The sequence below is a fragment of the Hyperolius riggenbachi genome, chromosome 8 (genome assembly GCF_040937935.1).
Source record: "Hyperolius riggenbachi isolate aHypRig1 chromosome 8, aHypRig1.pri, whole genome shotgun sequence".
NCBI lineage: Eukaryota > Metazoa > Chordata > Amphibia > Anura > Hyperoliidae > Hyperolius > Hyperolius riggenbachi.
In genome coordinates, this window is record NC_090653.1 from 24,470,630 (window position 1) to 24,495,676 (window position 25,047).

Here is a 25,047-nt window from a genome sequence, read left to right on the forward strand (position 1 = left end):
AATAATTTCACATTGATGCAGGATTATGTACATTTTGTATGCAGGTTTATGCAGCTTGAAAACGGACCAATTAAATTTTACCTCAGCCAGATTTGATTGGTTCACGTTCAAGTTGCATAAATATGCATACAAAATATTTATTTATTTGCTCCTTATTGACCATCCCTATTGGCCCCATCGACCAGTGTATGGCCCACCTTTAGCATCTAACTGATCATCTTTTCTCCTGACTCCTCCCGGTTGATGGATGGCATGACGTCCGTTGGCTCAGTCCATACGACGGCGACCAAACCAACACGACACACTAGAAATCAGACTGTTTTAATATGTACTTATTTACAAACATCATTAATGCTCCCCAGTTAATGACTATTTGGCTAATTTAAAGTGAACGCGGGAGCGCCTGCTATCTACAATGGGTATGCTTATTTACATACATATATATTGCTTTCTTGGCTATCCGTATCTAGAGGAAGAGCTGAGGGAACAAGGGAAGGAACGGGCCAGAGATGAAGATCTAAGGAAATGCAGATTCCTTCTAAAAAGGTCATCAGAGGTCTACCTGAGAGACCAACCCCAGCTTCTATCCATCTGAACATAAAGGCAGCTCTACGTGGACCTTTATGACTATTCTTGGGCGGCTCCCACAGCCTCGGGATGGTACGAGTTAGAAGAACCACTCCCTCAAAGAAGACCTAGAACTTCAGCAATGACTTCTAGAGGTCCTACATTTTAATGGCTGGGATCAGCCGTACAAAGAGACTTTCTGCCGATTTGGTTTGTTAGCGTCTACATAAACTGGGAACTTTATAACCTGCATTTTTGGGAGGGGAACAAAAGCAGAAATATCCTAAAAAAATATGAAGATAAACAATCTGGTTAATTTTTTTCAAAGTTCTACAGCAGCAAAGAGGAAGTACACCTCATCTATTTCCTGGACATCTCAGTGGAAAACATTTCTTCACTAAATTAAAAGTAGATAACATTGTAGTCCTATCGGGGGTTAGCCGTGTCCGTTCTCTGAAATGGCGAAGGACGAACGTGCAGGGTTTAGAGGTTTTTCCAGCGGCCTCTGCGCTTGCGAGGAGTTAGATAGGAGAACCTTTTCCGCTTGTTGGGCGGAGGAGAGATCGGAGAATTTGCTCGTTCTTCGACTACATCCTGTGCGACGGTTTCCTCTTCCTCCCTGTTGCGGTTCTCCTCTAGGTCGTAACTCACAGAACAAGGTTCTGATTCTGGCTCTGTCTTTGTGGGATAATAAACAGGGTTGAAGAGGCCTGAGGGAGCAGGCGAAGGTGCTTGAGGAGGTATTAGAGGCAGTATGGCGGCTAGGACGTTGGTCAGGCGGTCCATGCTCTGACGCAGGGTGTAGGTCAGATGTCGAATTGCTTCCGCCGTTTCCTGCTGGGCTCTCAGCATGGCGACTGTGGGATCGTAGTGCTGGCTGACAGCCCCCGGCGAAAGCATAGGAGAGGCAGAACCGGGAGGCATAGGGGGCGGGGAGGCCCCGTCTGATGGTTCCGGTGGGGGGCTCAGCTGGGGTAGTTGCACAGTGTGAAGCTGGGGCGTTGGGGATGGAGACTGTTTAGGTTGGAGGAGGAGAGGCGGGTCTGGGGGGCAACATGGGCCGCTCAGGGAATTCTCGGCGCTAGAAGAAGCCGGGCCGGGTAAATGCAAGTCTGTGGGAGGAAGAGAGGAGGATTCTTATCAGCATTCGAAGAATACCTCTAACATCATCAAAAAAGAAAACATCTACGGCTTCAATTCACTAAGACCTGTTCGGTAAAAAATAATAGGTTTGGTAAAATATAGCATTCGGCATTATAGACTTTTGTCACACATGTGGTAATAGTTTGGTAATTTACCAAAAAAGATGTATTCAATTCACTAAGACCTGTTCAGTAATAAGTAGAAGAGTAACCAGCTGTGGAGTAGGTCTCATCAGCAAACTATGTTCTGCTCAGGGCTGTGGAGTCCAGGAGTCTGAACAATTTTTGGCTACCTGGAGTCGGAGGTTTCATAAATTGAGAAGTTGGATGATTTTTGTACCGATTCCATGGCCCTGATAAGGCTGTGGAGTCGTAGTTGGTGGTTTCATACACTGAGGAGTCGGAGTTGGTGGTTTCATAAACTGAGGAGTCGGAGTTGGTGGTTTCATAAACTCTGGAGTCGGAGTTGGATGACTTTTGTACCGATTCCATAGTAGTTTCATAAACTGAGGAGTTGGATAATTTTTGTACCGACTCCACAGCCCTGGTTCAGCTACAGTGATGTTCTCCCACTTCTGTCCAGAATTGTGCTGATTCTTCTACTACAGGTTCTCTGTCCTGAGCCACTCCTCTGCAAGTTGCTGCTTCTGATAGTTACAATAGTAAAAGGCATCCCCCACATCCTTTTAGACTGCATGACTCCTCTAGTCCCTGTGATTCACTGTATCAGTCTATAAATATTTACGTCTAAAGAGATACAGGGGAAACCTCCATGAATGTGCCCTGCTGTGTGTTTATTTTTACTTTCTGATGTCCCGCCCTGCAGTACATCGGCACAAATGGAATGAGCAGGATGGGGTGACTCCTCCTATTGGCTGTCTCTTGCCTGTACATTTTACTGAATATCTGTTTGTTAGTTACCGAAAGCTCCAGGCTGGAGATACCGAACATCTCACTTGTGCTACTGCATGCTCTGATGTTTGTGAACTGACGTTTATTGAGGTATTTACCTTACTAGTCAGTCATTTACCTCACTAGTTGGTAATTTTAGTTTTCATGCATTAACTGCCTTAGTGAATTGACATTTGACAAGGCATGTTTGGTAAAATCAGCTGCTTTACTGAATGTGGTAATGCTTACTGAATTGAAGCCTATAAATATTTAGAGAGAACCTGTAGAGAGAGAGAAACTAATACAGCCACCGACATGTTTATCTGGTTTTCTTTTTGATTAAAGTGGACCTGAACTCTTTCACAGGACAGAAGGAAAACATAACAGAAATGCACCCTGTATGTATTTAGAGAGTTTAGCCTGTCTAATTCCCCCTCATTTGTGACTAATCACAACTCTAATTTGATCTCTCAGTTGTGTCAGCTGGCTGCCACGGCAGATAAGCTAATTTGTAAACACAGGATGTTAACCCTGAAAGCAGGAAGTAGACACTACAGCTTTATTGCAAGATTTGTATCAGCTGTAACAAAGAAATGTTTTTCTTTAAAGGTTATTAAGCTTTTGCTTATTTTTTAGATCAGGGAAGTTCTGAATTCAGGTCCACTTTAAGCAGTGTATAAGTCACAGACGGGCGTGATTCTGCAGACGGGCAAAACAGACCAAGGGCCCAGTCACACCTACCCGTCTCCATCATATCTAGGTCTGTCCATTGCATTTTTTACAATGCACAAATCAGACCTGCAAGATTTGTTTGTTCAGTTCTGCACTGCTACAAAATGGCACATGTCTGCCTGCCGGTGCCCTGGACACCACCATGGAGCTGTGCTATGCCAATACGCTGCTACTCCGGCACAGTGTGACCCAAGCTTGGCACTGCCACAGAATGGCACACATCCGCCCGCCAGTGTCCTGGACACCCCCATGGAGCTGTGCTATGCCAATACGCTGCCACTCTGGCACAGTGTGACCCAAGCTTGGCACTGCCACAGAATGGCACACATCTGCCCGCCAGTGCCCTGGACACCACCATGGAGCCGTGCTATGCCAATACGCTGCCACTCTGGCACAGTGTGACCCAAGCTTGGCTCTGCACTGCCACAGAATGGCACACATCTGCCCGCCGGTGCCCTGGACACCACCATGGAGCTGTGCTATGCCAATACGCTGCCACTCTGGCACAGTGTGACCCAAGCTTGGCACTGCCACAGAATAGCACACATCTGCCCGCCAGTGCCCTGGACACCACCATGGAGCCGTGCTATGCCAATACGCTGCCACTCTGGCACAGTGTGACCCAAGCTTGGCTCTGCACTGCCACAGAATGGCACACATCCGCCCGCCGGTGCCCTGGACACCACCATGGAGCTGTGCTATGCCAATATGCTGCCACTCTGGCACAGTGTGACCCAAGCTTGGCACTAAAGTGCTGGAGCTCAACAACACCCAACACTGAACAAGTCAAATTGTAACAGCAATCAGGCGGATGACAGAACACTGTATACCCGATGCCCAGGAGTAACATGCCAATCAGCTACAAACAGTACACACAGCGAGTGCCGGAGGGGGAGGTTCATGTAAAGGTGGCCACACACGATACACTAAAATGATCCGATTTTATGGCAATTCAATAAAATAGATTGGATTTGCCCCCCAAAAAACTCAACAGCTTTTTTTTTTTTATTCGAGCAAGAAATCCGATCAGATTTCCCATTTTTATACAATAAAAGTTGATTGGAAGTGGTGGATTTTTCTGATCAATTTTTATGAAGATTGTATGGTGTGTGTTAGTCAATTTATGAATACACAATCCTTAGCAATTTTGTCAGTTTCCAATCATTTTTATCATAATTGGGGAAAAATTGAACATAGGTGTGTGGTACATCGGTCAGATTTTTGAAATGTTACGATCAGTCAGAAAAATTGATTGCAATTCTTGAATTGAACAGATATTTAAAAAATTGTATGTTGTGTGGCCACTTTTAGGCATTAGGTGTGTGTGTGTGGAGGGAGGTTAGGCATTAAGTGTGTGTGTGTGGGTTGGGGGGGGGGTTTAAACAGTAGAGGGCGCTCTACTGTTTAAACTTCCTGCCGGGACAGGAAGTGAAGCCAGCCGCAACCGGAACGCGGAACCCAGCGGAGAAGAAGACATCGGTGACAGCGAGGATACATGCCGGCCAGAGCAGGTAATGTATTGCTGCTGTATTGCGTCGGTCATCGGGCATTCGAACGCCACTATCGACCCACGGGCAATCGAGCAAAATCTTCCGCACGGACGGCTCGACGGGAATCAACGGGAACGATTGATTTCGGACGGAAATCAATCGTTTGCGCAACGATTTCACAGCAGATTCGATCACAGTGTTCGAATCTGCTGTATATCGGCGGGAAAATCGTTAGATGTATGGGCCCCTTAAGAAGTCGCTCTCCATAGAAATAGAAAGAAGGGTGGTCCCACCCATCCACCAGGTGGATAATTATCACTTAGACAATACAATACAGAGGCACCAACAGAGTCAAAGGATCAAGTTAAAAAGGTATAAACTGAGGGGCAAAGGTGGATTTACCTCCCCGACAAAAACACAACTATTGTATAAGATAAAGAAAACCGGTATTTATTCTTACTCCAAAAACAACGCGTTTCGCTGGTCTCAAGCCTGCTTCCTCAGGCAACAATACACAAGGAGCAACTTTTGAGTTGTGCACGCTAGTGACAGAGGCGCTTTACTAGCGTGCACAACTGGTTTTGGAGTAAGAATAAATACCGGTTTTCTTGATCTTACACAATAGTTGTGTTTTTGTCGGGGAGGTAAGTCCACCCTTGCCCCTCATTTTATACCTTTTTAACTTGATCCTTTTAGGCCTCGTTCACATCATTTAGCGCAGATGGATGTGCGATCGGAACGCAACGCGTCCAATCGCACGCCATCTGCGCTCCTATGCGCTGCAGATCCCATTCATTACAATGAATGGGATCTGCGCTGCGATTCACAAAAATGCGTGCAGTACGTGATAGCGCAATCGTGCTGCCACGCAGCGCATATGATGGGAACGGTAGAAGGGCTGTCTATGCCCTTCTACCGTTCTTGCATGTCGCACACTATACGCGCTGCCAAAATGCGCACGTCTGAACGAGGCCTTACTCTGTTGGCGCCTCTGTATTGTGTTGTCTGACTGAAGTGTGACTGGATTAGCTGCATGCTTGTTTCAGGTGAGTGATTCAGACACTACTGAAGTCTAAGAGATCAGCAGGGCTGCCAGGCAACTGGTATTGTTTAACAGGAAATAAATATGGCAGCCTCCATATCCCTCCGGCTTCAGGGTTGCTCTGGATCTTCCACCAGCTACCTGTGTCCTCCTCACCGACCCCCACCGCAACTGCCGAGACCCGGGGTCCTCCTCCTGCATGAGCAGCTGCAGCTCACTGCACAGGCGCAGCACAGCAAGCTTGTCAGATATGTTATGGGGGTCTGTAAGCAGCAACGATGGGGACGAGGAGGACACAGTAAGCCTCTGGACTATCCAGCGTCTTCCCTTAAAGTGAACCTCCGGACTAAAAATCTACTCAGCAGCACTGAAAGCATCATTTTTAGCTGCATTTTTAGCTAAGCTCCACCCATCAAAGAAAAAAAGCCCAGTCTTTTTTTCCCTGATACTGTGCAGAGCATGATGGGATTTCCTATGTTGTTATTCACGTTGCCTAGCAACTGGGAGAGGTGCTCAGGACACAGGACAGTTGGAACTGTGTCTCATCCTCCCTGTCACCTCCTTTCAACCAAAAAGATGGCTGCCCCCATGAAATCACAAACATTTCTGTTCTTTTAAAACAGGGTGGGTAAGAGATTATATTACCTATTTATTTTAATTAACATAACTAATGTAACAGTATGTTTGTTTAGGCTGGAGTTCCTCTTTAAGGGCTCATTTCCATATAGTACGCTTTCAGCTACGCTTATGGAAACACGATTGCAGGGACAGCAGACTTGCCGCACATGGTTGACTGCATTTCGGGGACACTTCAACCCGCCATCCCATTCAGTAATGAATGGGACTGCAAGCCCCGCCCCCCGCCGGGAGTGATGCACAGGGGCTCTGCACTGTAATGGGGACAGGTAAGGGGGGACAGGGGTCATTAGGATCCAGAGGCTTCCCTCTCCCGAGGTAAGTACCCCCCAGGGGCTGTTTTATTTTTTTGTTATTGTCTCCTCCTGCGCAACTCACCTGTGCGTTCTGCCGCCACCATTCACCCTAGTGTGTGCCCAGCGTCAGAAGCAGAGAGCCAGACATCCAGTAAAGCTGCATACACACCTCTAATTTTTATTGGCCAATGATTGGCCAGTTTTAACCATCTCCAAGTAGTAGTAGGAGGGCCAATGGATTTTGAATACTATGAACAAATTGTGTAGGTAAGCTCTCATACTACACGGAGGTGTCAAAACTGGCCAATCATTATTGGATGTGTGTACGCGCCCTAAAGCCTGGAACACACTTTCAATCAGGGGCGTAGCAATAGAGGTTGCGACCGCATCGGGGCCCTCGGGCCAGAGGGGCCCCAAAGGGTCCACTTTCTATCACAGTATTAGATCTCTACTGGTCCTGTGCTTGTCATAATCACTTCTATAGATACTTTGAATGGTGGTAATTATTAACAAACTATTCCCCATCCCCTTCTTGCACCTCTGACACTGTAGTTGCCATTGGCAGGTTTTGGTGCGCCAGATCAATTGTTATGTATTGAGTGCTTGAGGGGGGGGGTGGGGGATGTAAAAATTGCACCGGGGTCCACAGCTCCTTAGCTACGCCAATGCTTTCAATTACTGACCAATTTTAACACCTCCATGTAGTATGAGCGTCACCTGATATTGAATACTATGAGCAAAACTATGAGCAAAAAAATTGTGTATATAAACCCTCGAAATCCACTTGAGCAGGCACCGTCACGATATAAATAAGCTCTTTATTGATCACATGGGTTAAAAAGCAGTTAACAACGACAGACCGCTGTTTCGAGCTTCATGCTCTTTGTCAAGTTGTCAAGAGACTGCAATACCAGTCTCTTGACAACTTGACAAAGAGCATGAAGCTCGAAACAGCGGTCTGTCGTTGTTAACTGCTTTTTAACCCATGTGATCAATAAAGAGCTTATTTATATCGTGACGGTGCCTGCTCAAGTGGATTTCTACAATTTACAGTCTCAGTGGTGTGGAGAACTGCGAGCTGAGGCACGTCCTTGAATCTTCCAGTTGATGGGTGCTGCTCTACCAATCTGCACTGTTTGTATATAAACCCTCATAGTACATGGAGGTGGTAGAATTGGTCAGTGATTGGCCAATCATAATTGAAAGTGTGTACCAGGCTTTACAGTAGTCAAACAATGACAGCTGAATGTTTATAGAAAAACACTGGGGGCCGCTGTATGCCACACTCAGGTGACTGAGAACACACTCAGTGTCGGTATCCAATCATCTTCTTCTATAAAAGCTGCCTCCTGATTGGTTAGCGGTCAGTGGAGGACGGCAGGTGACGTATTGCGCGGGAGTGTCATGTCAGCCCCAAGGGCTCTGTGTGTAGGAAGGGGGTGGGGGAGATACATCCACGGACTGAACCCTTCCTGCCTCTTTACCTTCACTTCATCCATAGGGATGGAAATCATTCCTACCAGCATATTGTGTGTCGCTGCTGTTGGGCTAATCAAATGAACTTTCTGCCAATTTGGGCCAATCGTGGCCAAATCCAAGAGATGTACAATTAGGAGTGTAAAATGATTAAAGGATACCGGAACTGACATGTGACATGATGAGATAGACGTGTGTATGTACAGTGCCTAGCACACAAATAACTAGGCTGTGTTCCTTTTTTTCTTTCTCTGCCTGAAAGAGTTAAATATCAGGTATGTAAGTGGCTGACTCAGTCCTGACTCAGACAGGAAGCGACTCCTTCACCGGGGATGGGAATACTCCCCCCCTTTCTTTCCCTGCTCACCAGATGGATTCTTTCTACTATGCGTATCTCTCCACACCATCCTCGTGTGTATCAATACCTCACAATATAGAATCTAGGAGTGACGCGCTGAAGCAGGAAGAGAGACCCAGAGTGCCGTGGCCGGACCGCTTCTGGAGGATAACGGTGACTATTTGTTGGGCTTTGATACAAGTTTTTATGATGTACGCATATGCATTTTAGCAGGACAAATGTTTTAACCACTTCGCATCCAGACCTTGTTTTCCCCTTATTGACCAGAGCAGTTTTGACGTTTTAGCTATGTCCCTATTCAATCAGCAATAACTTTATCCCTACTCACGGCAGCTAAATGATCTAGATATCGATTTTTTCAGGATAAACTAGACTTTCATTGGGGGATATTTTGTCCCGAGAATTTTTTTTTTTTGCGCATTTTAGCGGGAAAAAAGAGGGAAAACCGTTAAAATTGCATTACTTCGCAGGTTTTCTTCAATTCTACTAAAAAATACAAAGTGCTACAGTAGGTAAAAGACATGCCATCAGTATGAAGTCCCCCAAGGATAGATAGCCAGATGTGTGCCCAGTATCAGACCCCCCAGTATAGCAAGATGTGCCCCCCAATATCGGCCTCTATTATAGCCAGATGTGTCCCCGCATTTGCGACCCCCCACACACACACATATATATATATATATATATATATATATATACAGCTGTGTATCCCAAATAAGCACCCCTCATTATAGCCAGATGTATCCCCAGGATCAGTGTTCCCCATTATAGCCAGATGTTCCCTTTTGCCAATTAGTAAGGCAGCTGACAGTGCCGGGGGGTGCGCTCTGAAACGCACCTGTTCCTGCACAACAGGGCTGCAAGGAGGTCAGTATATCTACGTCGCTGTGGCTTGGAGGGTGCCACAGCTGACGTAGATATACTGTAGTGGAGGGGAAAGTGGTTAATAAACGGTTTTACACATGGCAAGTTTTTTTATAGTGTGAGGTATTGATACACACGAGGACAGCGTGGAGAGATACACATAGTAGAAAGAATCCATCTGGTGAGCAGGGAAAGAAAGGGGGGGGGGAGTATTCCCATCCTCGATGAAGGTGGTTGCCTGCACATCCCTGGACTTAGCAGAGTGTGTAAAGGGTGCACGGAAGTGTCAGCTGATGATGAGCTTGCTGCACTATGATATGTGTTTGTTTCTTTTAAGGTGTATATATGATCAGTGGATTCAAGCATCTATGAATGGTTGATACTGCTGAACATTGAGCGCTAGTGGAAGTGGATTGAACTGATTTGGAAACTGAGGTGGTTTTTTTCCAGAGCGCTCCACCGATTTTATAAGGTTGCTAAGCACTGCTAAATCTTAAGCGCGATTCTTTTACTGTTTGAATTAAAATTGTATCGTTAGTGGCCATCTTCCGAGAAGGCGACCTACCCATCGAGAGACCATCCACTTACTCAAGAGGGTTGAAGGCGGTTGCTATTTAGCAACCGGGTTTGTGAGTACGGACGTTCCCGTTATCGGCAACTCAGGCAACCAGAAGCCTCAACTAACCGGCATGCCTGAGGGGATAAGGGGGACTTTATTGTGGATGTCTGCAGCCTGTACAATACAGTAGTTACCGAGCCTCCAGCGATGTGTAGCAGCCTTCCACTTGCTCCTAGCGCTATCTGTGCACGCAAGTTGGCATGTCATGTGACCCCGAGGTAGGTCAGGTGACAGGCTGGCTCCTATGCACGGGGGAAGCCGGAAAGCCACAGGAGGTACAGGAAGGCTGGAGTCTCGTTGAGTATTTGGGGGGGAAGTTTGTGCTTGTTTGGGAACTGGCAAGCACAAGTCTCTGGCATCAGGAGATCCCTGCTGGTGCTGGATACTAGGAATTTTGCTGTACCTAATTCTTTTTCCACAAACCTTCTTCCACGTGTCACAATACACTACACTCTATTGGGCTCCTGGTTTCTGTGTATTTTTCAATCAAAGTCACATGGTCCGCCTCCTGCACAATTTGAAGGAAACTAGAATCTTATTGGCACACCAGTTGACCCCTCTATTCATCTAGCGCATACATGTCAAACTCCGGCCCGCGGGCCAAATTTGGCCCTAAGAGCCATTAACAACTAGAGACGTGGCGAACATCTCTAAATCCCTGGGGCTTTAACTACTTCCGGGTCGCACTGACCCGGAGTAGTACGCCTGCACTGCCCGGCGGAGCGCGTCCTAGATCGCGCTCCTGTTGCCGGGCACTTTCTGCGCGTGTGCATGACGTCATGAACGACGTCACGATCATGCGCAGAGAGTGCCTGGCAACAGGAGCGCGATCTAGGAAGCGGAAGTAGTTAAAGCTCCTGAGACGTTCGCCGGGCGAACAGTTCGCCACATCTCTATTAACCACCTGGGCGTTACGGACGAGCTCAGCTCGTCCAGTAACGCCGCGGTGGATTGCTCAGGCCCTGGTGGGCCGATTTGCATTATTTTTCTTTTAAAAACACGCATTCTCCCGAAAGTCGCCGCTCGCCGCCAATCCGCCGCGAAAGAGGGCCCCCCGCAGACCCCTTGCGCAGCCTGGCCAATCACCGCAAGGCTGTGCCATGGCGTGGATCGGGACTGTCCCTGACGTCAGTCCGATCATTGCCATGGCGACAGGGGAAGCCCTACAGGAAATCCCGTTCAGAACGGGATTTCCTGATGGGTATCAACGCCGGCAGCGATCGGAAGGGTGGGAGGGAGAGAGCAGGGAGGGGGGAATCATGTAGCTAGCGCTAGGCTAGCTACATGAAAAAAAAAATTTGGTAAAAAAACCCTCCCGCGGCCGTGCGCCGCGAGTAATCAAAACGCCAGGGAGGTTAAATTTGGCCCTCAAGTGGTTTCCCCACTTACTATTATGCTTGGCCCACTCTAGACCCCCAGGGAAGCTATACTGGAGGTGAAGCCCTAGAACACCAGGGAAGCCATATGGGGAGGTAGAGGGAAAGCACTTAACACTAGGGAACTGTATAGGGGAGGGTGGGGGTCTCTAGACACCAGGGAACTGTATAAGGGAGGGGGGGCATTAGACACCAGGGAACTTTGTAAGGGATGATGGTGGCCAGTAGACATTGAGGTTGGCCTGCGACTAGGTCCCAGTGTACAATTTCAGCCCACTTTGAGTTTGACACCTCTGATCTAGCGGATGAGAAACAGACCTGATGAGCGAGGCGATCCCCAGGACTCACCCACAGCTCCTTGCCGTGACCCAGGAACGTAGGGGTCCCGCCCCGCCACCAAGCCTGGACCCAGTATAGCAAATATAGTCTCCTCCTCAGCCGTCAGCACCTCCTCCGCCGTCCCGTTCTGGGTGGAGTGTGGGACCCTGGCCAGCTTCTCCTTGGTCCGCCTCTTAAAGTCATTCCAGCGCTTCTGGACTTCCTGCGCCGTGCGCTTCCAGTTGGTGATGGCGTTTATCTTGGCGGCGATGCCCTCCCAGACCTGCCGTCGCTCAGCAACGCTCAGTCTCCGGGACTGGGCTCCGTACAGCATGGAGTAATTGGCACGCACCTCCCGGATGAGGATCTGGTTCTCCTCGTACGAGAAGCGGGGCTTCCGGAGGCGCGTCACTTCCTCCCCATCGCCCGACATGGCGAGGGCGTTCACTATGGCCTCCAGATTGGCTGCAGGAGAAACAGAGCAGGGATGTTACACAGGGCATGGAAGACAGACAGGACAGAGTTACAGCTCGCCACCTAGTGGGTGCTAAAGTCACTGCACTTCCTGTGATGGCAGGAAGTGAAGGGAACTTTCTGTGGGGACACAGACAGCGGTAAAGGTGTCCCTATATTACTTGATTTTCCATTGAACAATTAAGGCTGTGGCCCACTAGAGTGCTTTTAGCTGTGCTTTGGAATCGCCAGCAATTCTAAATGCACTAGGCTAATGAAAGTCAGAGGCCGCAAACCTCCAGGAGCGAATCGGGAAATCACAGTTGGCGGGTCCCAGCAGGATTTTCAGGACGAGTGCACTCCAATGCCAAAATGCTTTGCAAAAGTGATTTTGCAGTGATTTCACTACCCAACCCCCCCCCCCCAAAAAAAAATAAAAAAAAAATAAAAAAAAACTGCTAATTGCAATCACTCTGCAGACGCAAGCACAAAAAACAAAAACAAAACAAAAAACGCTTCTTAGGGCCCTTTTCCACTGTGAGCGTTTGCGATACTGAATCGCAAAACCGCAAATCCAAATGTATTGCATAGCAAAATTGCGATCGCAAACGTGGGAAAAAATTTGGGACTTGCTGAATCACATTCACTAGCGCTTAGCACAAGTGCTAGCGATTGCTAGTGGAAAAGGGCCCTTTAAAGTGAATGGGAACCGCATTTAAAAAAATGAGACAGATACTTACCCAAGGAGAGGGAGGTTCTGGGCCCTATAGAGCCTTCCGGCTCCTCTCCTGGTCCCATCATTCCAGTGCTGGCTCGCCCGGTAGCAGTATTTGACTAAAGTAGTCAAATATTGCTTTATCCGGCTGAAGGAGGCTTCAGAAGTCTTCAGGGAGCCCGAGTGCTCCTGAAGAAGGGCGGCCCTGTACTGCACCTGCACAAGCACGCTCTCTTGCACGATCACGCCTGTGCAGTATGGAGCCGCACGTCTTCGGGAGGACACGGCTCCCGAAGACTTCCAAATACCCTTTCAGGCGGGGGATTGAAACGGGGGGGGGGGGGGGGGGAGCCAGCACAGGATAGAGGGCACCGAGAGAGGAGACGGAAGGCTCTATACAACCCAGAGCCTTCCCTCTCCTTAGGTAAGTATTTTAAAAAAAATGAGGTTCCCATTCACTTTAAGCATAAGAAATCGATCCAAATTTACTGTACAAAACGCTAGCAAAATGTTGAACGATTGCGATAGCAATTTGCAAACGCAAGTGGGCGCCTGGCCTCATTGGGCGTCAAACAGCAGTGTGGTCAATCAAAACTCAATCGACTAGTAGCCCACACATTGCAAGCGAGATCCTCCAATTCTCCTTCACTAATCGAGCTGAACGATGTTGTGCCTTCATGATCTGACCAAAAATCGATTCTGCGTCGATCAAAATCATATGAACATTAGCCGATTCCTTTACGATTGGTATGAAATTTTGCATCCAGACGTGGAGTAAATTTGTCGAATCGACCAGACATCGGCCAATTTCCATCGGTCAAACAGAATGAAACATAATCGATTCTCCACGGATCCAATAAAATGATTGAATCAAATGGTCATTGAACAGGAAAATCAAGTAATGTATGGGCAACTTACGACTGACAGATGTTTTATCATTCTACCCCCTGCTTGTCATCTACAACCAACGTTTAGGCCCGGTTCACATTAGCGTTTTTTTCCGGAATGTAACCGGAACGTATACTGTACAAATGGAAAGGATGTGAAAGGATCCAATTTTAACCTATGGATCCATTCACATGCGTCCGTTGGTACGGATACGTTCCGTACGTTCCGGTCCCCGGGTCTAAAAATTGCTGCAGGCCCTAATTTTCCGGACCGTTCTGCTTAGCGGAACGGATCCGGACAAAAAATGCTGCAGCATTGGGGAAAAGGAAAACTGAACGTTTCTTCACACTAGTGAAGAAACGTACGGTTCCACGGTGGATGGGGGCATGGGCCGACGCAAATCTAGCGACGGGAGGGTGCAGCAGCCGGCGGTAGAGGCTTCCATCTTCCGTCCATGACACGCTGTGTAGTCACAGCGGAAGAAGAGGAAGCCTCTACCGCCGGCTGCTACAGAAGATTAGGTATGTATTTGCTGAGTGAAAATGGATCCGATCAATCATTGATCAGATCCATTTTCACAAAGTGAACCGGGCCACGGACTGAGCCATCCAGATCCGGTGAAACAGAGACCGGATCCTTTTGGCTCCAAGCGCAGATCTGAACCGGGCCTAAGGGTTAAAGAGAACCCGAGGTGTGTTTAAAGAATGTTATCTGCATACAGAGGCTAGATCTGCCTATACAGCCCAGCCTCTGTTGCTATCCCAAACCCCACTAAGGTCCCCTTGCACTCTGCAATCCCTCATAAATCACAGCCGTGCTGTGAGGCTGTGTTTACATCTGTAGTGTCAGTCTCAGCTGCTCCCCCCGCCTCCTGCATAGCTCCGGTCCCTGCCCCCGTCCCTTCCCTCCAATCAGCAGGGAGGGAAGGAATGCAGGCGGGGACTGGAGTTCTGCAGGAGGCGGGGAGAGCAGCAGACTGACACTATAGAGATAAACACAGCCAGCTCTGACAAGCTGTTTGTCAGCAGCGTGACTGTGATTTATGAGGGATTGCAGAGTGCAGGGGGACCTTAGGGGGGTTTGGGATAGCAACAGAGGCTGGGCTGTATAGGCAGATCCAGCCTCTGTATGCAGATAATATTCCTCAAACCCACCTCGGGTTCTCTTTAAAGTGAGAAACTAAAAATTACATTTTTGCATAAAAACATTAAACACAATAAAAAAAATGAATATTGAACATTATAAGTCATTTGAGGCCTAGTGCACACCAGAGCGGTTCGGTCGCGTTTTCAGATCCGATTGCGGATGTGGAAATGCTAGGGTAATGTATTTTAATGGGGTGGTGCACACCTGAGTGGGAGGCGTTTTGCAGAAACGCATACTCCCGGGCTGCTGGAGATTTTGGATTGCGGAGGCGTTTCTGCCTCCAATGTAAAGTATATGAAAATGGCAAACCGCTCTGAAAAACGGCAGTTCAGAGCTGTTTTGCAGGCGTTTTTGTTACAGAAGCTGTTCAGTAACAGCTTTACTGTAACAATATCTGAAATCTACTACATCAAAAACGCTTCACAAAACCGCAAAATGCTAGGTGAAATGCTACAGAAAAATAAGAAAAAGCGTTTCAAAATCTGCTAGCCTTTTGCGGATCTGCTAGCGGGTTTTGGTGTGCACCAGGCCTAAAAGCATATTTACACTTCACTGAAGCTTAAGGCTCATACACACATCAGACTATAGTCTTTGGAAAATGAAAGATCACAGACCAATCTTACCACCCTTCATGTAGTATGAGAGCCATACCTGCACAGTCTATTCTATGGAGCTGAACTCCCCATCAGAAAAAAATCTTTGCAAGATGCTGCACACAAAGATGCTGTACAGACACAAAAGATCAGTATCTGCAAAAGATCTGTTCCTGCAAAAGATCCGTTCCTGCAAATTGCATTCATAGTCTATGACTTGTTTAACTGACATTCATCTGCAGATCAGACAATCATCTGCAGATCTGAAAATCCATCCTGGTGGATCTGATCTGCAGATGAATGTCTGTTAAACAAGGTGTGTATGAGGATCTGCAGATATCATAGACTATGAATGCATTTTGCAGGAATGGATCTTTTGCAGATACTGATCTGTTGAATGTGTACAGCATCTTTGTGTGCAGCATCTTGCAAAGATTTCTATCTGATGGGGAGTTCAGTTAAATAGAATAGACTGTGTAGGTATGGCTCTCATACTACATGGAAGGGGGTAAAATTGGTCTGTGATCTTTCATTTTCCAAAGACTATGGTCTGATGTGTGTATGCACCCTATCTGAGAAGCTTTCTGGTTGCTGGCCAAATTATCAGATTGTCTTGTAATTACTAAACTGCTGTGCAGAGAGTTTTCCGACCCCACTGGATAAAGCAGAAGCTATTCTGCATGGTTTATATCGCTTAGTACAGCTCAAGGCAACCTGGTCATTTTAGTAGGCAACTGCAATCTTATCAATTAGCTTTTGAGTGAAGTAGAGGTTGAAGTATTAACTTCAGTATTAACCTTTCCAGTAGCTTCAAAACTCATACCTTTTTTTCCTATTAATTTTATGCTGTTTAATATTTAAGATCATAGATGAAATTTGAGTTTCATCCCACCTTAACCTTCCTGGCGGTTTAATTTTTCTGCAAAACAGGCAGAAATCCTTTTTTTTTTTGTGTTTCATGTAAAGCTACCAGAGTGGTAGCTACATGAAACACCACTAGAGGGCGCATGTGTCCCTCTAGTGCGATCGTCGCCGGCATCAATAGCAAACAGGGGAACACGTATATAACGCGCTCCCCTGTTTGGCTTCTCCTGTCGCCATGGCGACGATCGGAATGACGTCCTGACGTCAGACACCTCCGATCCAGCCCATAGCGCTGCCTGGAACTCATTGGTCCGGGCAGCGCAGGGCTCTGGCAGAGTGGCGGCGATCAAGCTGTACGCGTGGCTAGCAAAGTGCTAGCTGCGCGTACAGCACTTTAAATGGCCCAAATCGCCCCACCAGGGGCTGAGATATCTTCCTGCGCGGCATAGCACGAGCTCAGCTCGGGCTTACCGCCAGGAAGGTTAAAGGCTATCTGAAGCTAGCATATGTTTCACTTTTTTCTCTCACTGTAAAGCCCCTTTTCCACTGGATAGTTGTGATTTTTGGAGAGCACGTGATTTTCCAATTGCAAGGACATTACGATTAAAGGGAACCTAAACTGAGAGGGATATGGATGTTTTCTTTTAGGCTGGTTTCACAGTGGGACGTTAAAGTCCCACGTTACAGCAGCCAGTAACGCAGCCTAACTCACAGCACTGTAAAATCAATGGGCTGTTCACAGTGCCCACGTTGCATTACATAGTAACGCAGCAGGTTTAAACAAAGTGCTGCATGCTGTACGTTATACTGGGCTAAGCCACCTTGTTTTCACATGCTCAGTAATGTTGGAGGAGAAGATCTCCCCTCCTCCTCTGTGGCCAGCTACATGGCTAATTAATATTCACTGCACTGTGGTGACTCTTGGTGGGACTGTAGTGTTGTCCGATGATGAACGAATCGTTCATTTGATCCAGATCTTTTTTTGTGAGTTGAATCATCCGGATCATCACAATGAAAGATTCGGCTCACAGTGGATGTTTGTCTGGAACATACAGAATGTACAGTGCAGGGAAAGTCCTGTCCTGCTAGTCATTTAACCCAGTCTGCTTCCCTAGTAAAATGATTCAAATGATTTGGTTCAAAGATCCGGATCTTTTCAATGATCTGATTCGAATGATCCGAATCCTTAAAAAGATCCGGACTTCCCATCACTATCCTGGAGCGGCTGCTTTGAGAGCTGCATAACGCAGCTCAATCTGACGCCCAACTTTAACACCATGCGTTGCGTTAGGGGCACGTTATGCGACCATAACGTCCCCTAAAACGCAACGTCTTGGTGGGAAAGTAGCCTAAAGGAGAGGGTGGAGGAAGAGGCGTGTCTTCAGGTGGCAACACTCACAGATAGCAGGAAGTGAGAGCTATACTGTAACCTCCCTGCTCCTCCTAGCCTTAAAGGAAAGGTTCAGGGAGGGTGGGTAAAAAATAAAAATCAATTTCCACTTACCTGGGGCTTCCTCCAGCCCGTGGCAGGCAGGAGTTGCCCTCGCCGCCGCTCCGCAGGCTCCCGGTGGTCTCCGGTGGCCGACCCGACCTGGCCAGGCCGGCTGCCAGGTCGGGCTCTTCTGCGCTCCAAGGCCCGGAACTTCTGCGTCCCACGCCGGCGCTCTGACGTCATCGGACGTCCTCCGGGCTTTACTGCGCAGGCGCAGAACTACTGTGCATGCGCAGTAGAGCCCGGAGGACGTCCGATGACGTCAGCGCGCCGGCGTGGGACGCAGAAGTTCCGGGCCTTGGAGCGCAGAAGAGCCCGACCTGGCAGCCGGCCTGGTCGGGTCGGCCACCGGAGACCACCGGGAGCCTGCGGAGCGGCGGCGAGGGCACCTCCTGCCTGCCACGGGCTGGAGGAAGCCACAGGTAAGTGGAAATTGATTTTTATTTTTTACCCACCCTCCCTGAACCTTCCCTTTAAACAATACCAGTTGCCTGGCAGTCCTGCTGATCTGTGGCCTCAGTAGTGTTTGCATCACACACCTGAAACAAGCATGCAGCTAATCCAGTCTGACTTCAGTCAGAGCACCTGCTTTGCATGCTTGTTCAAGGTCTGTGTCTAAAAGTATAGAGACACAGGATCAGCAGGAGAGTCAGGCAACTGGTATTATTTTAAGTGGAAAAATCCACATTATTCTCAGTTTAGGTTCCCTTTAAAGAGAACCCGAGGTGTGTTTAAAGAATGTTATCTGCATACAGAGGCTGGATCTGCCTATACAGCCCAGCCTCTGTTGCTATCCCAAACCCCACTAAGGTCCCCCTGCACTCTGCAATCCCTCATAAATCACAGCCGTGCTGTGAGGCTGTGTTTACATCTGTAGTGTCAGTCTCAGCTGCTCCCCCGCCTCCTGCAGAGCTCCGGTCCCTGCCCCGGCCCTTCCCTCCAATTAGCAGGGAGGGAAGGGATGCAGGCGGGGACTGGAGTTCTGCAGGAGGCAGGGAGAGCAGCAGACTGACACTATAGAGATAAACACAGCCAGCTCTGACAAGCTGTTTGTCAGCAGCGTGGCTGTGATTTATGAGGGATTGCAGAGTGCAGGGGGACCTTAGGGGGGTTTGGGATAGCAACAGAGGCTGGGCTGTATAGGCAGATCCAGCCTCTGTATGCAGATAATATTCTTCAAACCCACCTCGGGTTCTCTTTAAAGAGCACCTGATTTACATTCAACAATAAATATTTCCCATTTATTATTCACTGAAGGCCGGTTCACACAGGAGACTGATGGAGGCGGCAGTGCGGGTTGTTTACCGTTGGCATCCACCATGTCCATGTTGAGATGTATGTCAGCGTTCATCTCAATGCGGTTACAATCGATTGCGCTAGCGACATAGTCAATCTAATTTTCCGAGGTGCTGCATGCAGCTTCCACTGTTAGCTGTGTTTGCGGTTCCATATCCCCTAGGGGCACAAAACACCACAACCTGACGGAAAACATTGCCAAACGCTTTTTTGCTTGGAAGGTATAATAGCAATAAAACCACCCGCCAGCCGTGTGAACCCGCCCTAAGAATCGGCAATGAAAACGTCATGTAACTCCCCTACCCTCCCATAAAGTAGTTACATTTCTGGGGACTGGTTCAGGAAGGCTTCGGGCAAAGGGGGTGGGGTTTCTGACACTTATAGCGGACCTGACCTCAGAACTTTCTCTCTGCTCTGAAAGATCAGCAACAGCATAATAACCTTTCAAGAAAAACAATTCTTTGTTACAGCTGATACAAATCCTGCAATAAATCTGCAGTGTGTCTACTTCCTGCTTTCAGGGAAGCAGACATAGTGTTAACATCCTGTGTTTTTCTAATTAGCTCTCTGCCATGGCAGGCAGCTGACACAGCTGAGAGATCAAATTACACTTGTGGTTAGTCACAGATGAGGGAGAATTAGACAGACCAAACTCTCTAAATACATACAGGGGGCACTTCTATATGTTTTCCTTCTGTTCTGTGCAAGAGTTCAGGTCCACTTTAACTACTTTACGGGCGAGTGGGTGAGTTGGATGAAGTTGTTATTGCAGATTCTTGGTTAATAATAAACGTGAAACATTTCTCATTTATTGCTGATCACGATTCAGGTGCTGTTTAGCATGGTAATTGCGCTGCCCGTTTTCCATGGTTGCAATTCCAGTTTTTGACAAACACTTTACATGCATTTTTTTCAGATTAAAGTGACACTGTAGCCAAAAAAACAAATGTATGATATAATGAATTATATATGTAGTATAGCTAATTATTAGAACTTTAGTAGCAAAGAAAAGCGTCTCATTTTTATTTTCAGTTATATAGTTATTTTTATAACAATGCATCATTCTCTAATATTTGCAGTTTGCACACTACACTCAGCATTTTAAACTATGAAACAGAGCAGAGCTAATGCCCCCCTTTGAACATATCTGCAGTAAAATCTTTTCTGAAGTTGTCTTTCATTGTTTCTTTGATGTAGAAGTGCTTCAGAAAATAGCACTGCTCTCTGACTAAATTAGTCGGAGAGCTCAGAGCAGCTCTTTTGCATAGATAACAAGTGACGTTTCTTAAAGGGTCACTTAAAGGGAACCAGAGACTAAGCACCCGTGTGTATTTTACCATATATATCAGTAAGAACATTAGAGAAAACACTTACCATGCTCTCTGTTTCATCTTCACTGCTAAAAGTGTCTGTTATCAGCTGTGATAAGAATCCCGGACTGAGCATTTGCAGGGAATAATCATAGCTGAGTCATTATAGCAGAGCCACAAGGGGGCAGGCTTATGCTTGAAAAGACAACAGAGAAGACTCAGCTATAATCTTTCCGTAGCAAAGCCAGACTGAGTGCTCAGTCGGGGATTCTTATTAGAGGTGATAACAGTCAGATTAAACAGAGAACAATGAAACAAAGAGCAGATTAGGTGTTTACTGTCATGTTCCCACTGATTTATAAGGCAAAATACAAGAGGGTGCTTCATCTCTGGTTCTCTTTAAGTCTAAAAAAAATGAGTTTTACTCACCTGGGGCTTCTACCAGCCCCCTGCAGCTGTCCGGTGCCCACGCAGTCTCGCTCGGATCCACCTCTCCCCCGCCGGCATCTACTTTCACTTTCGCTGACAGGCCCAACAGGCCTGGTAACGTGAGTGATTCTTCATGTTCCTGGCAGCAATAGCACCCTCTATACTACTATTGCGGCCAGGAACGTGAAGAATCACTCGCGTTGCCAGGCCTGTCACCGAAAACGGAAGTAGCTGGCGGCGGGGACAGGAGGATCCGAGCGAGACTGCGTGGGCACCGGACAGCTGCAGGGGGCTGCTGGAAGCCCCAGGTGAGTAAAACTTTTTTTTTTTTTTTTAAAGTCTTAAGTGTCCCTTTAACTCTTCCTGTACAGGAAACAATATGAGACTCAAATCTTTGCTAGTAATGTTGTATTTCTTAGCTGTACTACACATACAATTTATTATATCATAGCTTTATTTTCATGTCAGATTCCCTTTAAAGTGACCCTGATATGAAGTTTAATAAAAGTTGGGCTAGTCAGAGCGCACTGCACATGCACGGGCCGGCTGTGCCCCTGTGGTCGGGAGCGCTCTGCGCATTACTACTGCAAAGGCGCAAAACACTCCCAGTTATGGGCACGTCTCAATTGGTGCATGCCCAGTGCAGCTGTGCACGCCCCCATCTCAGGGACGTGCACAGCTGCACTGCGCATGCACCGAATGACCCAGACTGGCCCAACTTGCGGTGCTTGTTACGGAACAACGAGGAGGCGGAGAAAGACAGCGTGGGAGCGATTGGTGTGGAAGGGGGCTGGAAGAAGCCCCAGGTATGTATAAATCTTTTATTAAAAAGTCTCTTGTACACTTTAAAGCAATCCTGAGGTTAGCAGATGAACAATTGCCATACTTAAGGAAAACCTGTAACAGAAAAAAGTGCCACTGGGGGGTACCTACCTCGGGAGGGGGAAGCCTCTGGATACTATTGAGGTTTCCCCCATCCCAAGGGGTCTCACTGGGCCCCTCCAAATGGCAGCCATGTAAATATTTACCTTCCCTGGCTCCAGCGCAGGCGAGTGGATCCGACTAGGATCAGCTATTTCCGCCTGAGCCAAGAGCCGCTACAGCGCCTGCGCGGGAGACAGGGATGGTAAATATTGCAAGCACTCCTGCGCCACATCCTGACAAATTGTCAGCTGTGGCTTCGAAGGGGCCCAGCGAGATCACTGTGGGACAGAGGAGGACGGGGCTAGCCTCTGGATCCTATTGAGGATTCCCCCATCCTCCCCAGGTAAGTACCCCATTTTTTTATTATCTCTTCAATTTAGGAGCCTTCCCCTGTCCTCCTAAGCCAGCCTTTCCAGCACTGTGACTCCCAAAGCGGTCACACTGTGATATGGAGGCACAGTGTGGGAGTGCAGGGGGTGGGGCTCAGGTATTGGTGGACAGGGAAAGAGGATGTGTGTGTGTGGGGGGGGGGCACAGTGGTGGAGTGTGTGTGTGTGTGTGGGGAAAAGGAGGAGGCACAGTGATAGGGGGGGGCACAGCAGGGGAGTACAGGGGGTGGGGCTCAGGTATTGGTGGTGACAGGGGAGGGGCACAGTAGGGGAGTGTGTGAGGGGACACAGTGATAGGGGGGGCACAGCAGGGGGGTACAGGGGGTGGGGCTCAGGTATTGGTGGTGACAGGGGAGGGGCACAGTGGGGGAGTGTGTGAGGGGACACAGTGATATGGGGGGACACAGTGATAGGGGGGGGGGCACAGCAGGGGAGTACAGGGGGTGGGGCTCAGGTATTGGTGGTGACAGGGAAGGGGCACAGTGGGGGAGTGTGTGAGGGGACACAGTGATAGGGGGGGCACAGCAGGGGAGTACAGGGGGTGGGGCTCAGGTATTGGTGGTGACAGGGAAGGGGCACAGTGGGGGAGTGTGTGAGGGGACACAGTGATAGGGGGGGGGCACAGCAGGGGAGTACAGGGGGTGGGGCTCAGGTATTGGTGGTGACAGGGGAGGGGCACAGTGGGGGAGTGTGTGAGGGGACACAGTAATAGGGGGGCACAGCAGGGGAGTACAGGGGGTGGGGCTCAGGTATTGGTGGTGACAGGGGAGGGGCACAGTGGGGGAGTGTGTGAGGGGACACAGTGATAGGGGGGGCACAGAAGGGGAGTACAGGGGGTGGGGCTCAGGTATTGGTGGTGACAGGGGAGGGGCACAGTGGGGGAGTGTGTGAGGGGACACAGTAATAGGGGGGCACAGCAGGGGAGTACAGGGGGTGGGGCTCAGGTATTGCTGGTGACAGGGAAGGGGGACACGAGGTGGGAGGGCACTGGGGGATGAGGGGGAGGGCCAGAGGCCCTGGGTCCCGGAAGAGGACGGAGGGGGGCTGTACATATGCTCCCGGTGGATAGCTCAGGAAGCAGGGATGCTGGAACGTCACAGGCCGGTCGGACCGTCACACTGAGAAGACATCTCACCTTTTTGTAGCTTCTTAAGCTGCCGCTCCACCTCTTTCCCTTCCCAGCCGAGCATGTCCCGCACCGCGCGCTGCATGCCGGGAGAGGAGGCGGAGCGCAGGCGGCCACCAGAGGGCGCAGCGCAAGTGTCGCCGGGGAGAACTTCCCACTCGCTGCCGCCAGAGGGAGTCCGAAAGACATCAGCGCTGCTCAGTCCCAGCACTTCCCACGAGAGGGCGCGCAAGCACATCACTGCTGCGAGCACTTCTCACCAGAGACCAGCAGATGGCAGCAGAGAACCATCATTGCGGAGTACAACCGAGAGCAGTGCAGAGAATGTGTCACGGCCGTCCACCAGAGGGCGCCCGAGAATCATTACACTAATAACTGCTGAATTTAGTTCTAAAATTCCCAAGCACGGGGCAGTGAAGTTGTGCTGCTGATACTGCGATGCTGAGTGGCCAAACACCCCTTGTTTGAAAGTAAACCAGTCCAATGGTGACCTAGAGTGACATAACAACGCAGAGTTGTTTATATAAGGCACGTTTCACTTCAGACAATTTATTTATCATAGAAGTTAAAGAGGAACTCCAGTGAAAATAATGTAATAAAAAAGTGCTTCATTTTTACAATAATTATGTATAAATGATTTAGTCAGCATTTGCCCATTGTAAAATCTTTTAAATCCCTGATTTACATTCTGACATTTATTACATGGTGACATTTTTACTGCTGGCAGGTGATGAAGCTGCTGCTTGCTTTTTTTGGCAGTTGGAAACAGCTGTAAACAGCTATTTCCCACAATGCAACAAGGTTCCCAGACAGGAAATTGCCAGGAGAACCACGGTCCTCAGAGTTTCTTGTGGGAGGGGTTTCACCACAATATCAGTCGTACAGCGCCCCCTGATGGTCTGTTCGTGAAAATAATAGATTTCTCATGTAAAACGGGGTATCAGCTACTGATTGGGATAAAGTTCAATTCTTGGTTGGAGTTTCTCTTTAAAGGGATTCTTAAGCCTAACCAAAAAAAAATCATTTTTACTCACCCGGGGCATCTACCACCCCCCTGCAGCTGTCCTGTGCTCTCGCAGTCACTCTCGGATACTCCTGTCCCCTACCACCAGCTACTGTCAACTTCAGCCGGCAGGCTCACTGCGTCTGTGCAGGCCTGGCCACGCATCTCCTTTGCGTTCCCGTCTACAATAGCGCTATTGTGGACAAGAACGTGAAGAAGACAACGCATCCTTGGGCCTGTTGGTGAATCAAAAGTAGCTGGCGGCGGGGACCGGAGGATCCGAAAGCGACTGCGAAGGCACGGGACAGCTGCAGGTGGCTGGTAGAAGCCCCAGGTGAGTAAAACATTTTTTTTTGGTTAGGCTGTCCATTTAATATGATCATGGGTAGGACAAAAGATTTAAAGGGATACTGTAGGGGGGTCGGGGGAAAATGAGCTGAACTTACCCGGGGCTTCTAATGGTCCCCCGCAGACATCCTTTGTTGGCGCAGCCACTCACCGATGCTCCGGTCCTGCCTCCAGTTCACTTCTGGAATTTCTGACTTTAAAGTCAGAAAACCACTGCGCCTGCACACCCGTGTCCTCGCTCCCGCTGATGTCACCAGGAGTGTA

General features: G+C 48.5%; 1 protein-coding gene across 2 annotated transcripts; it reads right to left on the bottom strand.

Annotated features, from left to right (window-relative positions):
• Positions 1-305: 305 nt before the first annotated feature.
• MYPOP (Myb related transcription factor, partner of profilin) lies at positions 306-23,547 on the bottom strand. 2 transcript variants are annotated; one of them, XM_068250081.1, is made up of 3 exons: positions 23,442-23,547; positions 11,838-12,272; positions 306-1,679 (listed from the first exon to the last, which is right to left on the bottom strand). In XM_068250081.1, the coding sequence occupies exons 1-3, from the start codon at positions 23,515-23,517 to the stop codon at positions 1,051-1,053; spliced, it is 1,140 nt and encodes a 379-aa protein (XP_068106182.1). In that variant the 5' UTR covers positions 23,518-23,547; the 3' UTR covers positions 306-1,050. The 2 variants fall into 2 exon arrangements, with proteins under 2 accessions (XP_068106182.1, XP_068106181.1); XM_068250080.1 differs by having other exon boundaries at positions 11,808-12,272.
• Positions 23,548-25,047: the final 1,500 nt, after the last annotated feature.